Source organism: Urocitellus parryii, chromosome 13, assembly GCF_045843805.1.
Source record: "Urocitellus parryii isolate mUroPar1 chromosome 13, mUroPar1.hap1, whole genome shotgun sequence".
Classification (NCBI taxonomy): Eukaryota; Metazoa; Chordata; class Mammalia; order Rodentia; family Sciuridae; genus Urocitellus; species Urocitellus parryii.
In genome coordinates, this window is record NC_135543.1 from 27,080,260 (window position 1) to 27,102,875 (window position 22,616).

Consider the following 22,616-nt stretch of genomic DNA (forward strand, 5'->3'; position numbering starts at 1 on the left):
ATGCAACATTCTGAGGCTCAGGTCATATTTTCAACAAAGTGTTTCTTGGATCCTAATTAGAAAAAGTTATATTCCATGTATGTATGATATGTCAAAATATATTTTATGCCATTGATACCTACAGAGAACTTTAAAAAAATTCAAAAACCAAACCAAACCAAAAAAAAAAAAAAAAAAGCAAAAAAGCATTTCTTAAACCAAAGAAAGATGAGAGGCCAACAGTTCATGCCAGCCATACTGTAAGATCTGCCCTTTTCTTATCACTTATTTTCTGGTTAAAATAAAATTCACAACATAAAACACCAGAAATTTTCAATTAATAACCTACCTCGCATGTTCCTGAACACCCACAATCTCTACTTCACTATCTGAAGAGGCAATATTAATTTCTTCATTAAGTGGTGCATTGCCAGCAGATGTTTTGTCACTTGCTAGGAATCCTGGATCCAAGTGACCTGAGAGAGAAGAGGAGAGAGAAGCACTACAGTTTAATTTCTTACAAACAGCAGAAACAACTTTACAGATTTCTTACCAGTTTTAATCAAAGAAATGGTAACCTTATAATCCTATGACAGCTTTTGCCTCAGCAAAACTATTACCCACGTCAAATAAGCTCAGCAGTGTTCTACCATTTTCTAAATTCATTTTACACAAATAAAATATAAGCTCATCACATATATTCTAACAGTTTGTCAGTACATAAAGGCATGAACTCAAAGTCACTCACTCTATACTCTTATTCCTTAGGAGAAAAAAAAACTTTCAATACTTTAGTAAATGTCTCTATCTAAATATACAAAATATATATAAAATACATAAAATTTCACAATGCTTTTTGTATTCAACTCTAGCCTACTTTTTAATGACCTACATAACCACCAAGAGGACAATGGGGTAGTTCTCTGCTGTTTATTGTAATAGAATAAAATTCTAAACCAGGCAATATAAAGGCATAAATGAAATAATACAAGTTTTCATTAGTACCATATTTATACTAGGATGTTTTGTGAAAGACTTTATATTTTTCTCTGTAATAAAGGAATGCAGATTTGACAAATCCTGACCCCAAACTATATCTAAAAGGGAAAGCTACAGGTAGATCACAATTCTGGCTCTGAGCAACTAAAGCAGTAACTGTATATTGTTGATAGTTCTCATTACACTTAAATCACACACACTAGAAAAGCACAACAGCTCATAAAGTTGTTTATTACATGATGAAATAAAATACATTCTCCAACATTACAGAACCATGAGCTTCACAGACCTCTCTCTTTCAATAAAGGATAATGGCATAAAATCAAAGTACATGGCTCTACAAACAATTTTAGTTAAAATAACTCAGCTTATATGCCCAGCGCTTGAATGTTTTAACTTAAAAACATGAATATGGAAATGTCTAAAAGTTAAGACGAAATAAACAGAGTTGCAATAGATACAAATTTTCACTTCCTTTAAAGAGTACTTATATATTGATACATGATACAATGCGATTTTTCCATGTTTAAAAAATTCTTCATGACACCTTACATAAACTATATCAATGTAAAGGAAGTTTACCATACAACTTTCCCTTTCCCCTCCTCTCACTTTTTCCAATACTTCAATGTCACTGAGAAATCTTGTACTTTCATATTCCTCCTGTCAACATTCAATATACTTCTTTCCTCTACTTCTGCAAAAGCATAGGCAGTCTCAAAGCAAATTTGACAATTTTTATATTCTCTGACCCTGTAAACCCATCCCTGAGAATTTACCCTAAGGGAAAAGATTTTAAATAAGCAATACATTAATGTCCAAAGACATTCACTGTAACACTAGATGGAAACTTGGGAAGGTCTTACACATAAAATACAAATTATCACATACTAAAAAATGTGTAGATGAGGAGTAAAGCTGTGGAAAAAAATGAATGAGACTGTGGGTCTTTTTCACAATTCTCCCCCCAACCCCCCATACTGAGGATTAAACCCAGCAGTGCTCCACCTCTGAGCTACATTTCCCCAGCCCTATTTATTTAATTTTGAGACAGGGTCTCACTGAATTACTCAGGATGGATTCAAACTTGAAATCTTCCTGCTTCAGCCTACTGAGTTGCTGGGATTATAGACATTCACCACTGCACACAGCTCACCATTCTTTAATGTTACGTTTACCTGTTTTTCTTCAACTGACAAAGATGTGCATATGAAAAAACAGAAAACTGGAAAGCTTAAAATGGACCCTAGACACACTACATAGATAGACTAAGATATGGGTCTGTAACCTAGATAGGATCCTGTACAGTGGCACAGGCAATACACACAAATCTTTGAACCCTACAAGCACATAAAAGGTACAACCAAAAACACCCAGTTTTTTAAAATCTAGTGTGGTTATTTAAATGGACTTTGGTTAAGTCTAGAATTCGTAACCTAATTCTTGCTCTGGCTCCCAACACCTTGCTATATAGCCAAGTCTTATCCAATTTCTACCTTGATGTTTTAATTATGGCTATCCACTGTGCATACTATTCCAAATGTACTGCTAGAGGAATACATACTGATAGTCCTCTGTCAAGCCTTCAACCTATCCATGGTCTTTACTGTTTTCTTTTCTTTTTTTTTTTGCGGTGCTAGGGATTGAACCAAGGACGCTGTGCATGCAAGGCAAGCACTCTACCGACTACGCTACATCCCCAGCCCTTTACTCTCTAATTCATCTGTTTGTTCCTCAAAAAGCACTTGTTTGTGACATGCTCTACACTACTCCAGGTGCTCCAAGACTATAGGACAAGGGCAGGCATAATCTCTATCCTCTATGAAACTACAATACATTCAAGGACAGTAAAAAATAGTCCATTGCACTGTGACTTAAAAACTGCTGATATGGAGATAAAGAATAGCCCAGAAACATACAGAAAAGGCACAGTCCCCAGATTTGAGGGCCATCTGGGAAGGTAAGTTCTCAGGGAAATCAGGCACAGGTGAGGATATGAAGTAGCACAAGGAACACTTTGTTGACCTTGAGGGTCCAAAGGTTTATCAAGATTTGGGGTAATAGTACTAAAAGAGCAATGAAAAACAAAGCTGGCAAAGTCAGCAAAGATAATAGCATGGTAAACAGTCTGAGCTTGATCTTGAGAAGTGGGAAGCCACCGAAAGATCTAAGCTGAGAAGTGACATGATCTGTTTTTGTATTTCAGAGTCTCCTTCTGGAGCATAGAAATGAAACTAACAGCAAAACAGGAGGCAAGGGAACCAAACGAACTACTACATTCTCTTGGGGGACAAATGACTGTGACTAAATTAGAAAAGGCAACTGTGTGTATGTATGTTCAGAGGGTTAGAGGTATTGGGAATTGGGCAAATGAAAGAAGAAACCAGGACATGAAAAAAATGATGCTTAGATTGCTGATTTAGGTAACTGTATAGAGTCATAGTACCATTCATTGCACTAATGAAAGTGGAGCTGCTAAATATGTGTTTAAGATAGATGTCCAGCAGGCAGTTGGAGGTACTCTTCTAAAGCTCAGACCAGAGGTCTAGAGAAGAAAAAGAGACTTGATAAGTCTTTGGTAACATGGGAAGAGAAATTTCATCCACAGGACTGCAGGAAGCCTACAACAGAACCCTGATGAACAGCAATAATTAAAGAGATGGGCAGAGGAAGGGGAACCCACAAAGAGAGAAAAACCTAAGAATGACATCATGGATAACAAAGAGCATTTCTAGAAGTGATTAATAATACCCACTGAGAAATCAGGTAAGAAAAGAGATCCAGGAGACTGACTAGAATCAGTGATAAGATAATCATAAATGACCTTGACAAGCAGAGCCTTAGGAGTAATAGGGCCCAAAATCAATGTGGCAAAGCAAGCTGAAAAATAATGGAAGAGAAGGAAAAGCAGAAGTTTAAGTCTGAGTTGGAGGAAGGATACAGGTAGTACTGAGTGAGAATGCAGGTTTGAGAGAAGGAGATGTGTGTGTATGTACAGTTTTTAAGATAGGACAGTGAGACAGGTACAGTGGTATATGCCTGCAACTCTAGCAACTTAGAAGGTTAAGGCAGATGAATCACAATTTCAAGGCAAAGGGCTGGGGATATAGTTCAGTGGTAGAGCACCCTAGGGTTAAATCTCCAAATCCCTCTCTCCCGGCACCCAACACACAAAGATGGGAGAGACCTGGTCATATTTATAAGAATAAAGGCAAAGAACAGGTTTGATGGCAGAAAGCTGAAGTGATAGTCACCTGTGAAGAATGTGCTGAGGCCATCTACAAAGCACAAATATGGTTAAGGCAGCAGGAGCTTAGAAAAGTAAGAGTCATTTTAAAAGGAGAATGCCCCTAAGGTACGGGGGTAATTGCTGGGCAGCACTGAGAATAAGAATGAAGCTGCAGATATGTGATTTTCTCCAGCTTAGCTTAGCAGTGTAGACACAAGACTAAAAATTCATGAAGGGATCAGATTTTGTCAGGTGGGCACATCTGGAAAGTCAACTCTACAAGATAGCAGAGGAAGGATACTGGTAAAGCAGAGTTGGCCCAAATGCAGGCTTGACAGAGAAGAAAGTGAAGCTGTGAGGGGACTAATAAAGGGCTTTAGGGACAGGTACAATGAGGTACAGAAAAAGTAAAAATGGTATAGTGGAAATAAAAGTATGAGAGTACAGAAAAGCCCTCCAGTGGAAAAACAGAACGCAGTCAAGAGAGCTAGGAGGAAACTAGTGGTTAGGAGAAAACTGTATTTCCACCCTCTTAGCTACCCACAAAAATCCAAGTCCTGGGACCATTCCTTTTCTCCTGTCTTCCTTCCACTCTGTTGTTCTTTGATGTGACTACCTGCAACTCACCTTCCTACAATTGTTCCATTGCCCTCCAGAATCCCAGTTCCTTGGTAAACTGAAAAACTGAACTAAATGTTCTACTTCCCTGTGGAAACAGCCTTTCCTGAAAATGCTGCCTCCCCTGCAGTCCTATTAAGAGGAAACTGTTTCTGACCCCTATTCTGGGATTGACATCACTTGTAAATGACTATGATCCATCCTACTGCACCAACGCTAGCAGTTGACATGCTCCAGAATGTTATCTTTCATTGTCTTACAGTGACCCACGACAGTTTTACTTCATCATTAAACATTATTGGTACCTGGCTTAGTCTCTATTTCTACTTTCCAATCCTGCTTCATGAATAATTATTTATGTACACAACTTCAAAACTGTCACTGACTACTCACTAAGAAGCAAGGAGGTGAGCTCCAAAAGCCACTTAGAGTCACTTGTGGACACTCGTATCAAGGGGTTCAGTCTGCCTTAATCCTAAAAATAACAATGTGAATTAAATTAAACCAAGCTTAAAATGCAAATCTGAAGAGTCACTGTTGCGGGGCTGGGGATGTGGCTCAAGTGGTAGCGCGCTCGCCTGGCATGCGTGCGGCCCGGGTTCGATCCTCAGCACCACATACAAACGAAGATGTTGTGTCCGCAGAGAACTAAAAAATAAATGTTAAAAAAAATTCTCTTTCTCTCTCCTCTCTCACTCTCTCTTAAAAAAAAAAAAAAAAAAAGAGTCACTGTTGCTATAACCAAACTCTTTCTCCTTGATTACTCAATGCTCTTAACAATAGTAGCTAGGTAAACACAAGAATACAACAGAGATTTCGTTTTTCTTTTTTTTTGGGGGGGGCAGGGGTACTCAGGATTGAACTTAACTGAGTCACATCTTCAGCCCAACTTTGTATTTTATTTAGAGACAGGGTCTCACTGAGTTGCTTAGCATCTCAATTTTTTTTTTTTTAGTTGTAGTTGGACACAATAACTTTATTTTATTTATTTATATGTGGTGCTGAGGATCGAACCCAGGGACTTGAATGTGCGAGGCGAGTACTCTACTGCTGAGCCATAACCCAGCCTAGCATCTCAACTTTGCTGAGGCTGGCTTTGAACTTGCAATCCTCCTGCCTCAGCATCCCGAGCTGGGATTACAGGCATGTGCTACGGAGCCCAACCAGGATTTAGTATTTCTATCCCCAGTTCTGCACCACAATTTTAAATCATAATTCCAACTTTTTTGTTAGGAATATTTTCTGATGTGTCTCAGTCATCAATATTTCTGAATAACCAATCTTACTGAGTAGGCCCCTCACCCCGACCCCACACTTCCACCCCAGAGCTAGAAATGTCATCACTCCACTTTATTTTTCTTGCTTTCTTGCTTTCAAAGAATGGAAAAGAAAATTCACAGGCTGGGGATGTGGCTCAAGCAGTAGAGCGCTTGCCTGGCATGCGTGCGGCCCAGGTTCGATCCTTAGCACCACATACAAACAAAGATGTTGTGTCTGCTGAAAACTGAAAAATGAATACTGAAATTCTCTCTTTCTTTCTCTCTAAAAAAAAAAAAAAAAAAAAAAAAAGCAAGATGCTAAGCAACTCAGTGAGACCATGTCTCTAAATAAAATACAAAAAAAAAAGATGACTTTAAAAAAAAAAGAAAAGAAAATTCACTATGCTGTGTATTCATCTTACACTGTCTTAAGAAAAACAAGGTATCTATCACCAATATTTCAGATTTTTCTAACTTTATTCATCCATTACATATCTAAAAACTATTAACTTATGCCCTCCTTTCCCATTATTAGATGCAAGCAAATTTGACAGTGTAATTTTGGCCACAGAATTGCAACCCAATACTGCTGGCATTTAGAATTATAACAAAACCTGCATAATGCTCTAAAACTGATCACTTAAAATCAGGATCTGTTCTTATAGCTAACATTATTTAGTCAAAAAATCATATGAGATAAATTAAGGGACATGATAAAGTAATAGGATCCTAAATAAAACTTCCTGGTAAATGTTAATAACTCCTAGACTAAGCTAGAGGGGTGGCACAGGCCTATAATCCCAGCTACTGGGAGGCTGAGGCAGGAAGATCACAAATTGAAGATCAGCCTGGGCAACTTAGAAAGACCATCTCAAAACAAAAACTAAAAAGGGCTGGGGATGGAGTTTAGTGGGAGAGTACTATGGGTTCAACCTTCAGTACCACAAAAATAAATAAATAAATTAATTAATTAATTAAAAAAGAAACCCTCAGACTAATGGTGCAAGATTTTTGCACCATTTCTCATCACAGTCATTAGATAAAAGGGGCCACAAAGCCACACAGATAACAAATGGGCTGGAAACCACATTAGTGGCCTGCTAGGTATATTAAAAAAAAATAGTATTAGCTTTAAAAAATAACAATTATTAATTTGTGTTTAATTCGTTCAACAAAAACATGTCATACTCTACAAGAGACATGGAAGGCATTCATGGATGCCTCCCCCTGTTCTATCTCAGAGGTAGGACAATAGTCCTTTTCTCTCAAAATAACCCTCTAGAGCAAGCAACACATTCCTTTTGGACCTCTGTGTGGAACCTGACTTTCTCTGCAGTTGGGGTTCCTCTGTATCCCATGCCCCTCTAGGAACTCTCAAGAATTCAATGGTAGAACAGTCTCTAGAACATGCATAAAAACAAGCATAACAAAGATTCTATGAGGTTCTGCACATACTGTTAGTGGTACTATCTTTGTTAGTTCTAAGACAAGAACAAGCCCTGTAGCAAAAAATATGAATACATGATTACCGTATATTAAACTGAAAATAAAGCAGAGTACGCATATTTAGTTATTGTGGCAGCTGGCTGTCTCCCTATAGGTCTTTGCCTGTGTACATCTTTGGGAGAATTTCATTCACTGTGAAAAAATTCTAAATTTTTGTCCTCCCACTACAGACATAAATAAGAGTTACTAAGACAGGACTTTAAAAAAAAGAGAGCAGCAGCAGCAGCAAAGAAAAAGTAGTAACTAAAATACCATGGTGAACTGGTGAACAGTTTCTTTTGTCTTCAAAAGAAATAATGCAGCTACTTTTAATCAATCCCTTTCTTATTCAGTCTAATGGACAAGCACTAGGCCTTTGCCTGTTTGCATCTCATTAAAGCAAAGTATTACATACTGGATGACACTTTAGCCTTAAAAACATGCAAATTATTACTATGTGCTTACTTCTTTCAACAAGAACATTAAGGGGAGATGAGAACCTAAACTTATTACTTATGATCAAAAGAGGCTTGACCACATCACCTCCTTCACAAGACTCATACTTCTCTGATCTGCTATCAACAGAAACAGGGCCATTCTGGTCAAATTATTAAAAAAAAAAAAAATCCTACATTAGGGACAGGAAAATCAAGGTTTGTTTCTCTGCCACTATGCTTCTGTTATGCAAAGATTAAGATTACTATCCCTATTTTAAGGATAAGATAAAATGTTCACAGCCTACCTAACTTTGACCAGAAAGGCATGATGGAAAAATAGAGATGTTTAGAATTTATCATTTCCCAGGACAAAACCAACAAATTCTGTTTATCATCACAACTACAGATCTTTCTTACCAAGAGTATAACTCAGAATTCTTTTTGTAATTCCAACTATAATTACATTTATAGTGGGTGATTACTAACAATTAAAATAAAGCCATTCTTCAGCTATGCAGATCCATTATTAAATATGCTAGACACAAGAGTTACCAGGGAGTTATTATTAAACAGATTCCCAGACTCCATTTCATATCTATTAATAAAATCTTCAGGGAGAAGTGAAGGATTCTGAATTTTATTAGAACACTGGATAATGTCTAGGCTCAAGCAAAGTTGAGAAAACATCGTAGCAGGAACAACTCATGCCAGGGAAGGACAGTGAACTAGAAATGCACTGACTGACCCATCAATCCCTTTCTTATTAACCTAATGCTTTCCTGAGGGCTTTAAATGCTACTGTGTGCTAGGTCCCATGCTAAGCACACTGTTATATTATTTCACTTAACAGCAACAATAATCTTTTGGATATTAGTTGTTGGTTTTGTTGTTGTTGTTGTTATTAGGTACTGGGGATTAAGCCCAGGGATACTCAATCACTGGGAAACATCCCCAACCCTATTTTACATTTTATTTAGAGACAGGTTCTTGCTGAATTGCTTAGCACCTCGCTTTTGCTGAAGCTGGGTTTGAACTCGCAATCCTCCTATCTCAGTCTCCCAAACTGCTGGGGCTACAGGTGTGTGCCACTGCGCCCAGCAGTTAGAATAGATACTACTTTTATCCCAATTTTTGCACACAAGGAAAACTAAGGCTTTACACAGTTTACCTAAGTAAGGTCACACAGTTTCTAAGTGGCTGCTTGTTGAAAACCACCCTATACAATTCTAGCATCAAGTAAAGAAAAAGTAAACACATGGCAAGAGTTGAAATTTTAAGTCTTTTGTTGACCAGAGGCTTCCCTGATTTCAACTTATTTTTTTAAATCTGCTTGCTATTCAACTTTTTTTTTTAGGTTAAAATTAAAACTATTAAATAGCAACATCTATTTTGGATGTAAGAACTTCATCCAATTGCTTTGAAAAAGCAGCAAGTTATTCTATCTCCAATTACTACTTACATGACCCTAAAGGCTGTAGAACTGCTCTGAGATGCTACTACTGATCGAAATGAACCCTTAGTCTGTTCAGTCACTAGGATTCTACTTCATTATAAAGGGAACACAGAGGATCCAAACTAACCATTAGAACATTTATCTTAAGGCTTGGGATACAGCTCAGTTGGTAGAGTACTTGCCTCACACAGGGCAAGTACTGGGTTTTATTAACCCCAGCACGACCGAAAAAAAAAAAAAGAATATTTATCTTAAATTCAAATCTTAATAGGCCAAATCTTGAAATTATAAACTGACAAGCATAAACTCTTAACTATTTTGTTGTGACAATGTAAATATACTCAGCTTCGTAAGATGGATTCCCTCTATAAATAACAATATTGTATTATTTATTATTCACATTCCTACATCATCAAATTTTAATTTATTCGAAAGAGCAAATGGCTTCATTAGAAAACATCAGGGAGCTACTAAACAATGGTGACTACATTCTATATCCTAAACAAAAACCTCCACACAATTAATGACCCAATACAGACATGTGATCTCTATTATACGCTATGAAAAATTATCACACACACATATCAAAAGACACATTCAAGAAATGTTAACAACATCATTTAAAACAGCTCCCAAACATCCAACGAGAATATGTAAACTGGAATATATTCATATAGTGGAATACTAAATAGCAGGGAAAACTCAATGAACTAGACCACATAAAACAAGCTCAAAGTTCACAAAATGATGAACTAAATGAAAGTTTCAAATGATTACCTGCATGTGAACTACAAAGTTTTAAAACACACTTGTAATTACATAACACATGAAGTAAAAATACACCAAGAAATACACAGGAACATCAAACATTAAATGTCAAATTTAGGACGGCTCTGGGGAAAATGGAAGAACAGAGATAAAACCATTGGTGCTTCCCTCCTCACATACTTTTGCCATGCTATCTATAATTCTTAAAAACAATGGTAGGGGGCTTGGGATTTAGCTCAGTTGCCAAAGTGCTTGCCTCCCATGCACAAGGCCCTGGGTTCAATCCCTAGCACCACGAGGGGGGGGGGGAGGGAGTGTGGGGGGGAGACACAAAATGGTGAGTACCAGGGTAAGATGTTTTAAATAAACAAGCTAACAATTACAGTATGACCTCCATATCCACAGGTTCCACATCCACAGATTCGAGCAAATGCAAATGAAAAATATTGGAGGCAGGGGTGTTGTGACTGTACTAAACACATACAGTGTTTTCAGGTTACACAATATAGTATAAAAACTATTTACAAAGTTCTAATAATGTATTAGGTATTATAATAAACTAGAGATGACTGAAAGTATACAGATGATATGCACAGGTTTTATGTAAATATTGTACCATTTCATATAAGGAACTTGAGCGTCCTTGGTCCCAGAACTTTCAGAGACCAATCTCTTATAGATACTACAGGACTATATTTGAATCTGAAAATGTAAATGCTATCCTTATCCCTGATAATGGTAACTTTAATGATGTTTTAGGACCTCAAACCTTCACTATTTGGTTGAAACAAATAAAACTGCTAGGATTGTAATAGATCAAAAAGTTAAATTAGTAATTCTATATGGTTCTACTTACTATTAAGAATTCTCTACATGAAAAGCAAAATATTGAGAGTCATTCATTTTTTTTTTCCTACAAGAACTTTACTATAACATGGTCCATATTAAGAGACACACTAAGGGAATGGGGAAATAAAACTGAAGTAGAATGATTGATTGGATTATCAATGGATTAAAAAAAGATAAACCATCTAGTATACAGAACAAATTACATAGCTTACAAACCTATATTATACAAAATATGATTAAACTACTGTCCTTTGATATAAAGAATTATTATCATTGAATACTTTTCAAAATACTTACACATATTCATTGTATTAGTAAATCCTTAAAAAAGACCCTGCTTGGACCAAAAAAAAAAAAATTATTTATAAAAGCCAAAGTCAAGAGGAGAAATGACTGATCCAAAATCAATGAGCAAGTTAGCAATCAAAACAAAGCCAAAATTAAATCTGGGCATAGGTTCAAAATCAGCCACAATAAATTAATCAAAAGGTCAACAAAGATTATAAGAGGAAGAATTCAGGACAATGACCAAAGGCACACTGCTATACTATAGTACATTCTAAACCATTACTCATTTTTTGGGTAATAAAATTCATTTTTCATAAAAATAATATTTTCAACGATGATTAAACAGACTTAGTACTTAAGTCAATGCACATAATCCTTCAAAAGGACTGAAGAAAATACACACTATATAAGCAGTCTGTTTTCTTATTCCCTCTTCCCTTTATCTTTAACTAAAGTTTTTTTTTTTTTTTAAGGTTTAAGTTAGAAAGAATGTTTAAGGATGACATTGAAGGAAACATGGAGACACTGAGAATTTTCCAAAGGAAATAGTGGTGGGCTTTTTAGTGAATAAATCCTCTTAAGAATAATCACAGAACCAAGATAAATAATGCAAGAGATAAGGACAAGGAGAAGAGTTTTTTCCCCTGAAATAACAGAAGCAGAAATCGAAAGAAAGGGTTAGAAGAGACAAAGAGAACTTACTGAAAAGAAACTAACAGAGACAGTCTCCATCAAACAGAAGAAACAGTGACAGCATTGCAGATGAAAAGCTCCCTGTTACAGGTTATTATTCAGAGTTAAGTGACGAAAAAAGAACTAACCAAAGAGTGCAAGAGTATCTGGACTGTTTTTACACATGTTGGGCATTTTTAACTCAAGAAATACGCCTACTGAAATCTACTGATGCCTACAATTAACGTCTTATATATTCTTATTTTTGCTTCCTTCTGATTAAAAAAGATGATATGCTACCCAATTTTTTCAGTTATCAGTGGCAGCCTCGTTAGTCACAACCACTTGATGTTAGATGGCTCTGGTATGGCCTGCTCTCCTCAGCAGGGTCCACCACCAGGAGATACAGCTACCAGGACACATGCAGATTACATCATTAGAGAAGGGAGAAGGGAGAGACCAACCTGCCTTGGCATGCAGCCCGCTGGTTCTCCAGGTAGCTCCTGTGTCCTGGCCGCCTACAGAATTAGCGTGCTCTTGAACTACTGCAGCCGCCAATAAATTGTCCACATTTACCACTTCTGGGTCAGAGCTGGTGTCAGACATATCATAATGAGCTACAACTGGAGGTCCATCTAGGGAGGAAAGAAAATGTATACTTGTATCTAACTTGTGGGGTGAAAAATACTTCTGAAACTAAACAAGAATCTTCTAAATGTCAGTTACCTTTACCATATTATTATTTCACTAGAAAAGCTGAACTTTACACATCTAATATTTTGTCATGATGTGAAAGTGAAAAAGATAATCCAAGTTTACAAAGATGAGGAACACATTTTGGAAGGAGGAAAAGGAGTGTTATTATGAAGAACAAAAGACAAGACTATACTGAACAATGTTACACTGAATTCCTGTCAGACTCCTAAAGAGCGACAGATTAAGAAAAAAGGGATGACTCCACAAAGAAAGTGAAAGTGACTTTTTAAAGGAAAAATCTGGTGTAAACTATTAAAATCCAATTTATTATTTTAAGAAAATGAATCTAGTTCTCCTTATAACTAAAAGACACTAATAGATTCAGAGAAGAAAATCAAATTTATATTTTCCTACTTACTAAAGAAATAAAGTTAATACTAGAGCTCTACTTATTTATCTAGTAAAACCCTTTTATAATAATGTTATATACTCTGACATTCTACAAAACAGCAATACCCACAGAAAATAATTATATAGATTATATGTGTATGTATGTATAGTTCCTGAGACAGACAACCAGCTCATACTCCAAGTAAATGATACGCAATTTTATGAATGATTTTAGAGAGAGACATAAAAGTTCTTACTGGAAAAATAAGAGATCTCTCCAATCCCCAAATCACCTTAACTAGTTGGGGAAAAAAAAAAAAAACAGTTGAATTTCAAAGTAATTACACTGCAGCAATTCATGCTAATATATCTCAATATTCATGCGTGTAAAATACATACATGCTTTAAAATGCTAATGCTACCTTTTTCCTAACATGACAGCAAAAGCAAAAATAGTTTTCTTTCAAGACATCCTCTACTACCCCCATTTTAGAATAAAGATAAAATAAAGGAATGCTGTTTCCTTCTCAACAGCTATTTATCAAATGCAAGCAAACCATCATTTATTTCTGGTTTTCTAATATCATCCAAAAAATAATAATATTAAACACTCCTACTTTATGAAACTTTGTCTAAGAAATGTATATGCCAATGAAAATATAAAAATGAAGAATTATTGTTTTAATACATACATCCATTGTGTAAACTGTCACTGAACAATAACACAGAACACACCTGGGGTATTTATTACTTACAACTGAGCACCTAATGAACCATAGGTTTATGTAGCAACATCTTTAAAACAAAAGGTGACCAAACATAAAAGCAAATGAACTGTTAAGTGCCACTGTATAAAGAACAGACATGTCACAAAATGAAATTCTGACGATCATGGCAATTTTAGTTGGCTACTCAAAAATAATTTCCAGTTCTCCTAATGGGGTCAATCAAGTTCATCAAAGACCATGTGGTCTTGGTATCAGCTAGTAATGGATTTTAGTTCAAAGAAAAAAAAAAAACAACTGTTTTTTTTTTTGTTGTTGTTGTTGTTGTTGTTTGAGATTTTTCTTTTCTAAGAAAGAAAAGAAAGTTTCATGATTCATGGAGTTTTCGTCAGAGTTCAAAATGATTATTATGGAATCAAGATACTGTGTGATGTCCAAATACTTAGGTGCAAAAGATATGAGGGCCAAGTACAATATTGACTATTTGACCATACATTCGATTTAAGTGGTCTTTGTGGATGTTTCAGGAATTTGCAATAAATTATTTAGTGATTTATTTTAAATTTATCAATATTACCATTCTGAACTTCTTGTCCTCACATTCCCCACCTCCACCCCTAAATTGAGGAACCAGGTCAACAGTCAAGTCAAAATTGTACCACTCCTACATGTATAATCATGCAAAAAGGTTTAAGTGTATATATCCATGCAGAGTGACATCACCTACCCATGGAAATAACTTGTCTGAAAGTCTTCATCAGTAGAAAATACAAGCAAAAACTTGTTATGTGGCTTCATTCTTGTATCTTCCATATTTCCAAACAGCATACCTTATAACTTAGCTTAAATTTAGTGTTTATCATAAATAAAGACAGCAAAATTTTCATATTTTAAATACATATAACAGTTAAATTATGACCACTGTCATTTTTCATTTCAAATATATTCAAACAATGACAAGGCAATACTATATAAACTTCAATTAAAAAAAAGGGGGGGGTAATGGTTGCCTTTCCAACTTTCAAAGATAAATCACAATTAATGATCCTGTATTTCAAGGTCATCTCATACCTATCATTAGCAAACCAAGATTAAATAGCATGCTTAAAGCATTTGGCATCAAGGGTTTTTACTCTGAACAAATACATGAATACCAGTTAACTATGACCCAGGAGGGCTTCAAACTTGTCATCCTTAAGTCACAGGCTCCCAAGTAACTAGAATTACAGGTGTATGCCATACCTGGCTGTGATATTCTTTTAAAAAAGGAGATTCCTGCTACACAGAATGAGATAGGTGATATTTTGTAGTGATTTCATCTGCTTTTAAGAAAAAGTAGCTCTTGAAGGAAAAAAAGAAAGAAAGAAAAACCAAAGAAGTAACTAAGAAAACTCAACACTAACAGGAGGAGTTCTCAAATCATTACAAGAAAGAACAAATGTGAGGACACCATCCTTCCTTGCTCTCACTTGATTATTCTTCTATACTGTTTAAAACATTTGCACTGCTACTAACAGACTGTTTTGACTTTCAAGAACATCAAAATAGTCATTTAAATTTTACATGAAAACATGTCCAATTTAAGATTTAGTCATTAACATGAACACATTCCATGCTTACAACATTTAAGGTTACCCAATCTGCACATTCTCCCAGCTGCCAACTCTGATTTGTGTCACAATCTTTAAATATAAATGAACTTACTAGCTTTCCTAAATCATTAAAAACATCTCTCTTTAAAGGTAAATTTAAAACAATTAGTTAATTACTATTCAATCTACAATTAATCCAGGCACTGTTTCTCTAATTGGAAACATTTTTGCCATTTGTTACAAAGTAGAAAAAAGTCAAGCAATCTAAAACTACTTCTTATTTTAAGAACATCGATTCATATATACTATGCTAGATGTTTGTAATCTCTTACTAATCTCCTAGCCTACATAAATAAATTCTGACTTTTCAAATACCAAAATGCTTACATATCTGTTGGCTCACACATTCCTATACAGTTTTCCTCTTTTATGATCTCAAACCTACATTATTGTCATTAAATGTTTAATGAAATTAGTTACCTCAACAAATATGTTCTAATTGGGGGGGGGGACCTGAAAAAGAAAAACAAAGCAAAACAAAACCTAACTTTTCCTTTACTATGTTTATCCATGACACATTTCTCTTTTCAAATCTGATGACCATAAGTACAGCATTTTAAACTATACAAGATAATGATGCAATTTACCACTCCTATGTACAGTCGAGAAATACGAGTTCCAATTAGGTAGAACCAAAAGAGACTACAGTTGTTCTTATTGTTGAAAGAAAGACTAACATACAGTTAAAGCCTGGAAATACAGCACAGGAGTTACAGATTTCTGTAAGCAGATACACAAATTGAAGCCCTTCCCTGTCCCTCCACTTAAATGTGTGACTCTGATAAATTATTTCACTCCTCAGTTTCTTCACAGGTTATTATGAGGGTTAAGAAAGTCCTAATACAGGATCAAACAGGACTTCAAATACTGGTCCCACTGCCCTACCTTTCCATTGACTACAAGTAGTGCTTGCCCACTTTGTTATTTGTTTGCTTCTTCTTGCATATACACTCTACTGAATACAGCCTACATTCGAAAAGCTTTGAGGAAACATCATTGCCTGGACTGATACTTTACACTGCACATACATAAACCCAAATTGTTAAATAAATGGTTTTCTGGGATTAAACAAAATTAGGTCATCACAAATGTGACATATTTTTGTTTGAAGTGAAATGTTAGACTGTATTCATATAAAAGTATTTCAAGGGCTGGGGATGTGGCTTGCCTAGCATGCATAAGGCCTTATGTTCAATCCCCAGCACTGGGGTAGGGATTGAGAGGGGACACGACCTAGGATTTCAAAACCGAATAGAAGCTGGGAGTACTGAGCACAACCCAAATCACAGGTACTCGAGTGGCTGAGGCAGAACAATGGCAAGTTTGAAGCTAGCACAGACAACTTTGCAAAACCTGTCTCAAACTAAAAACAGAAGGGGATATGCTCAATGGTAGAGCACCTGCCTAGCATGCTTGAGGCCCTAAGTTCAATTCCCATTAACAACATGCCCCACCCAAAAAAACAGAAAACAATTTTCCATTTGTCCATATTTAGCATCATCCTTTATAAAATCTAATTAGATCTAGAACAGAATTAGATCTTGTACCACAGAGACACCTAGAAACATCACTTCTCCTTCCCTATTGTGACATCTTAGGTTCAAGGAAAGGTGGTGCAATGCACCACTAAATGTCTCCTTTGACCTCATTTCTGTGGCTGTAGTAACACACAAATAAGTTCTAAGAAAATTCCTTTTTCTCTCTGCCATATCTGAGCTCTCCAATCCCCTCACCAGGAAATGAAACTTCTGTCTTGTTGCTGCTGAAGAACCATGTAAAAGCTCCTCCTCCCTAATCTTCAAAGGAACTAGGCCCAGGGCTAATTATCTAAAGAACATCAAGAGAAAGGGGGAAAGGACAGATACTATACTCAGCCTTGATCTAGATAGTAAGACTCAAAAATGTTAATCAGAAAAAGGGTTCTTAGAAATTAACAAAGGGACCTAAGACAGGGGATTATGTGCACACATGTGCAATGGTGCCAAGGTGTGGGCATGAGGCATACAGGGAAACAGGCAAACCTCAAGAGATGTAAAAGGGAATTTGCATTTTAGAAGAAACTACATAAGAAAAAAAAATGCCATTTTCATTACATACTAGAATGCTTACTAAAGTGAAAATTTATATTTGCAAATGGCAAAAATACTTCTGCTACATTTTCAGTACAATAAGTCAAATAGAAAATACACGCAAAATAATCTGAAAAAACAGAAAGCAGTCATTGTCAAAGCAACTCTAAACAAATGAACTACATTAACCAAAGGCATTAATAACTTATACAGAAAAGTTCCATGTCCTTAAAAAAAATCTTAAATACCAAAAACATACATATTTTCTTTAGAATAATATCATAAAGCTATTTTAGCAAAAAACAAAACAAGAACAAAGGGTTAAATGAAAACGAGATGCAACAGTAGGTACTTAAGTTTTATGTTTAGGAGTTAAGTCATCTTAAAAATAAAACTGAATCAATATCTGTTTTGTACTTTTCCCATTGCACTTATCTCAACTATTAAAAATTTAAACTTGACAAAGTTTCCAACATGGAAATAAAGTTTTAGGATCACACTTGGTCTTAATGTCATAATGGTAAATAACTGGTCATTTTATTATACCCAGAAAAGCTATATATGAATGATCTAAATGAAGAATTCATTTACCATTTTGAAAGAATCAAAGAAGCAGAAGACTCAAGATTTTCAGAATAGCTGAAAGTTGATGAAAAGACATCCTTTTTAACATACCTTTAAGCTACAAAGTTAGAAAAGCTCTGAATCAAGTGGTTATTCAAAAGATAACTAAATAACATATCTGAATATTTAAGGGAACCTAGAAATACAGAAATAGGGCATTTGAAGAGATCACCATCCATGACCTATTGCTTTGAGAATTACCATGTGTAGAGAATAAAATTTAAATACACTACAGTGTATATACCTAAGAGTACAAAAATCAGACATTAGATTAGCCACATTCCTGGGTATACTACATTGCTAAAGATACATCCTTTCCAGCTTTCTTATTACTCCTTGAAGTAGCCATAGCCTAAATTTTGCCATTTTTCAAATATTCCTTAATTTTTAATAGGATAATTTAGTAGGGCATATACTTTAAACAAAAAAGAATCTTGACTTTCTATGTTGATGGTGGTATTTCTTTTTTCAATGTAAAAATAATAAAACTGAAAATCATCTGAAAAAAGTCAGACAAAATCAATTATGTATTATTCTAATTATAAAACCATTTATTTCATTAAAGAAAAGCAGGTTTCTTTACTCAGGAACACCTAATATGAAATCACTAATAGAACAACATTGTCCTCAAAAGAGTAACAAGAAACATTTCTTTTTCAAAATTTTTATTTATCTAGGTTAGTTACACTTCAAATGCACAGATGTGTAGAAGATAGAAAGAAACAATAATTTGATAATATTCTTCCCAGATCTTAAAAAGTTATAAGGCGACTTCATTACCAAATACACTTAATGGACCATCTCTTCATTTTTTATGACATCCTCTATTTTATACTGTGGAAACTTAATACAATATGAAATTATCTACTCAATACTTATAAACTACTAGTTTGGGCCAATTCCCAATAATTTTCCCAAACTTCTGAATAGGAACAGAAAGAAAAAAATGAAAAGTATAGCGTTCTAAAGTTTTTCATATTATTTACAATTCATAAGTCTATATAACTTCTAGGCAAATTAAAATGGTACATTACTTCGCTGTACTTAAGTACAATATATGCCATTTTTGAAGAGGATGTTAAGAATTTTTAAAAATAATATTCAAAATTTCACCAAAAAAGTAAAGCCTATATTATGAATGTGTAAGTTTAATAAACTTGGATTTTTTTTGGGGGGGGGGGGTATCAGGATTGAACACAGAGGCACTCAACATGGATATAAAGTTTTAGGATCACACTCAACTACTAAGCCACATCCCCCATGTTATTTTGTATTTTATTTAGAGACAGGGTCTCACTGACTTGCTTAGTGCTTCACCAGCCATTGCTGAGGATGGCTTTGAACTTGTGATTGTTCACTGCCTCAGCCTCCCAAGCCACTGGGATTACAAGGATGTGCCACCACACCCAGCTGGAATTATTCTTCTGATGTTATATTTTCTGACATGTGGCACTCCACAAAATCTTTTTCATTGTGCCCACAATGTACTATACAAATAACTTTTAGAAGAAGGAAATCAACATGAGCTCAATAAAAATATAACAGGTACAATTACTTTAAAAAGGTTACCTTCTGCTGGGTATGGTGGCAAGCACCTGTAATTCCAGACTCAGGAGGCTGAGGTAGGAGAATCCTAATCCCATATTCAAGGCCAGCCTCAGCAAACTCAGTAAGGCCTTAACAACTTTGCAGGACACACACACTCGCGCACGCGCACATGCTCACATACACCAATCTCAGAATTAAAAATAATTAAAGAGGCTGAGGGTGTGGATCTAATAAAATGCCCCTGGATTCAATCCTCAGTACCAAAACCAAAATAAAATGTCGCTTTTTTTACTCAAGTAACTTGCTTATAAATTTTCTAGTCTAAACAAATGATAGCATGAAGTCCGCTTACCTTCTTTCTTATAATTTTAAGATACCTATATTATCAGGCAAAGTCAACTGTATATTAAAAATGAAATATCATTGCCAGGGTGTTCTGGCACATTTCTGTAATCCCAGCTACTCCGAGGCTGAGGCAAAAGGATCACAAGTTTAAGGCCAGCCTTGGCAAATGAGCAAGATCCTGTCTCAAAATAAAAAATGTAAAAGGGTTAGGATTCAAGTCCAGTGATAGAACACCCCTAGCCTGGGTTCAATCCCTAGTACCACCACTAACCTCCCCCTCCACACAAAAAAAATAATGAGATATATATATATATATATATCATTAACAGACTTAATGCACTTCAAATGATTTTGCATATAGCTTTTATGTAAATCTCATGTAAACTGAGAGACAACTATAGCCAGAGACCCTTGGTGTTAAATCTATCTAATTAGTAGGGGAATAGTAATGAAAAACACAATAAGCAAAATAAATTAGTTTTCATATATTCTTCTATTCAATCTGATAGTTAAAAAAATTGAAGTACAAAATATTTGGTTAATTTTTTAAAAGACTTTTTTTCTGATTTTTGTTGTTGTTGTTATTATTGTTGATGGGCATTTTTTATTTGTTTATATATGGTGCTGATCATAGAACCTAGTGCCTCACACATGCAAGACAAGCGCTCAATCACTGAGCTACAACCCCAGCCCTTTCCTCCTATTTAATTACCATAACTAGGTTTACAGGTGGGCAACTTTTTACTCACATACCTGGGAATGAATATTATGTTAGTGACCTGTATCCATTAGAATCACTGTAGACTAAAGCATAGTTAACTGCCTACCATACTTGTCAAACATAACATTAAAGCAATTGCCAGAATTATTTCAGAATTCTGATCATGGGTATGCATGTGCATATACATACTCATATACAAATCCCTGAGATTAGGCTCATTTCTTTGACTTGGGAACAACAACTAACAGATAAGCTTCTAATTTTAAAAAACAGAATGCAAAATATTCAGTATCAAACTATTAATTTAACCATGTTATGTTCTAAATTTTTATTTGTACATTTATACTCAATTTTAATACACATAAAATATGCATTAATACGACTAAGAAAGTTATTACTGCTTAGGAAAGTGGCTCAAATAACCAGACCTTCTAATCTGCTGGTTAAATTCTTTTACAATGATTAGGTAACTAATGTTCTAAAACAACGAATTAGTAAAAACTAGGCAGAAGGAGAATGGACAGATTATCAGAAAATACACTTAACTTTAGATAGGGCCATCTAAATACTACCAACTAAAGAGAAATACTATGATGAAATATCAATAAATTATAACAGCTGGTAATAGTTATAACTAAAATTTTCCCCTAACATCTCAAGTGTTTCTTTAAAAGTAATTTTTTTAATGCAGTAACTTTTTAAGTCTATAACTTAGTCATTTAATTAAAAGCTACAAGTGAAAATATCTTGATACATTAGATAAAAATGCACATATTAGAGAGATGAAATATTCAGAATATAGTATTTTATTCTTAAATAGAAAGCACTTCAGCCCTGTCTGGATTAGTGCTACAGGTTAAAGATGTTTCCTGTCAGCATTAGTCCTTCATAGTCTGCAAATAAATCCAAATAGAAAACATTCTTAATCCTACTTAAAGTTCTAGAAAAACTAAAGGAATTCAAGGGAAATGAAGGAAGGACCACTAGGCACTTAAATAACACCTAAATTACAGAGTCATCATCACATAATGCAAAAGTTATTCTCACTAGTATCAGTACTTGTAATCTTAAGAATACAGACGTTGCCTCTGTGAAGGAGAATTCAATAACATATAACAGTACTTCTTTAAATGTCCATAATACAAAACCAAATTATTTTGGCAGAAAAAAAAATTTAAATTGTGCAATCTGGAAAAGGTGTTAATATTTTTAAGCCAAGTATACTGCTTTTCAAAACAATAATCTTTATGACAGTAACATTATCTTTAAGGCACTGTACAAAAATGAAAATCAGAATTAAAAATTCTTTATATGTTTTTGCTATAAAATTATTCTTAAGGTTAAACTCCAAACTAGAATGTCAAATTTTACTTCATAGTAAGTTTTTGACATATAATCTACTAATTAAAATCAATGTATTATGGAGCTCCTTTCTACCAAAACCTGTTTCTACATCTTTAAGCAAAATTGTGTAGAAAAGGGCTCCAAAATTATTAGTACTAACTAACCTTGTAAAATATTAAAATGATATTCTTATCTGGAATATCAAATACTCAAACTTGTTTTAAATTCCCTTCCACTGAAATTGTATTCATTTTTTTAAAATGTTGCTCTTTTTTTTTAGAGAGAGAGAGAGAGAGAGAGAGAGAGAGAGAGAGAGAAAATTTTTTAATATTTATTTTTTAATTTTCGGCGGGCACAGCATCTTTGTATGTGGTGCTGAGGATCGAACCCGGGCCGCACACATGCCAGGCGAGCGCGCTACCGCTTGAGCCACATCCCCAGCCCCTGTATTCATTTTTTCTTAAAG

General features: G+C 34.9%; 1 protein-coding gene across 3 annotated transcripts in view; it reads right to left on the reverse strand.

Moving 5' to 3' along the window:
• Positions 1–22,616, reverse strand: part of Ark2n (arkadia (RNF111) N-terminal like PKA signaling regulator 2N) — an 89,491-nt gene that overhangs the window by 10,221 nt on the left and 56,654 nt on the right. For 2 of the 3 annotated variants that reach the window (XM_026414502.2, XM_026414501.2), the window contains exons 3-4: positions 12,501–12,671; positions 329–455 (exon numbers count right to left, since the gene is read on the reverse strand). In XM_026414502.2, coding sequence (XP_026270287.1) covers positions 329–455; positions 12,501–12,671 — 298 coding nt within the window. The remainder of the gene's footprint in view (positions 1–328; positions 456–12,500; positions 12,672–22,616) is intronic. The other variant, XM_026414503.2, reaches the window with a different exon arrangement.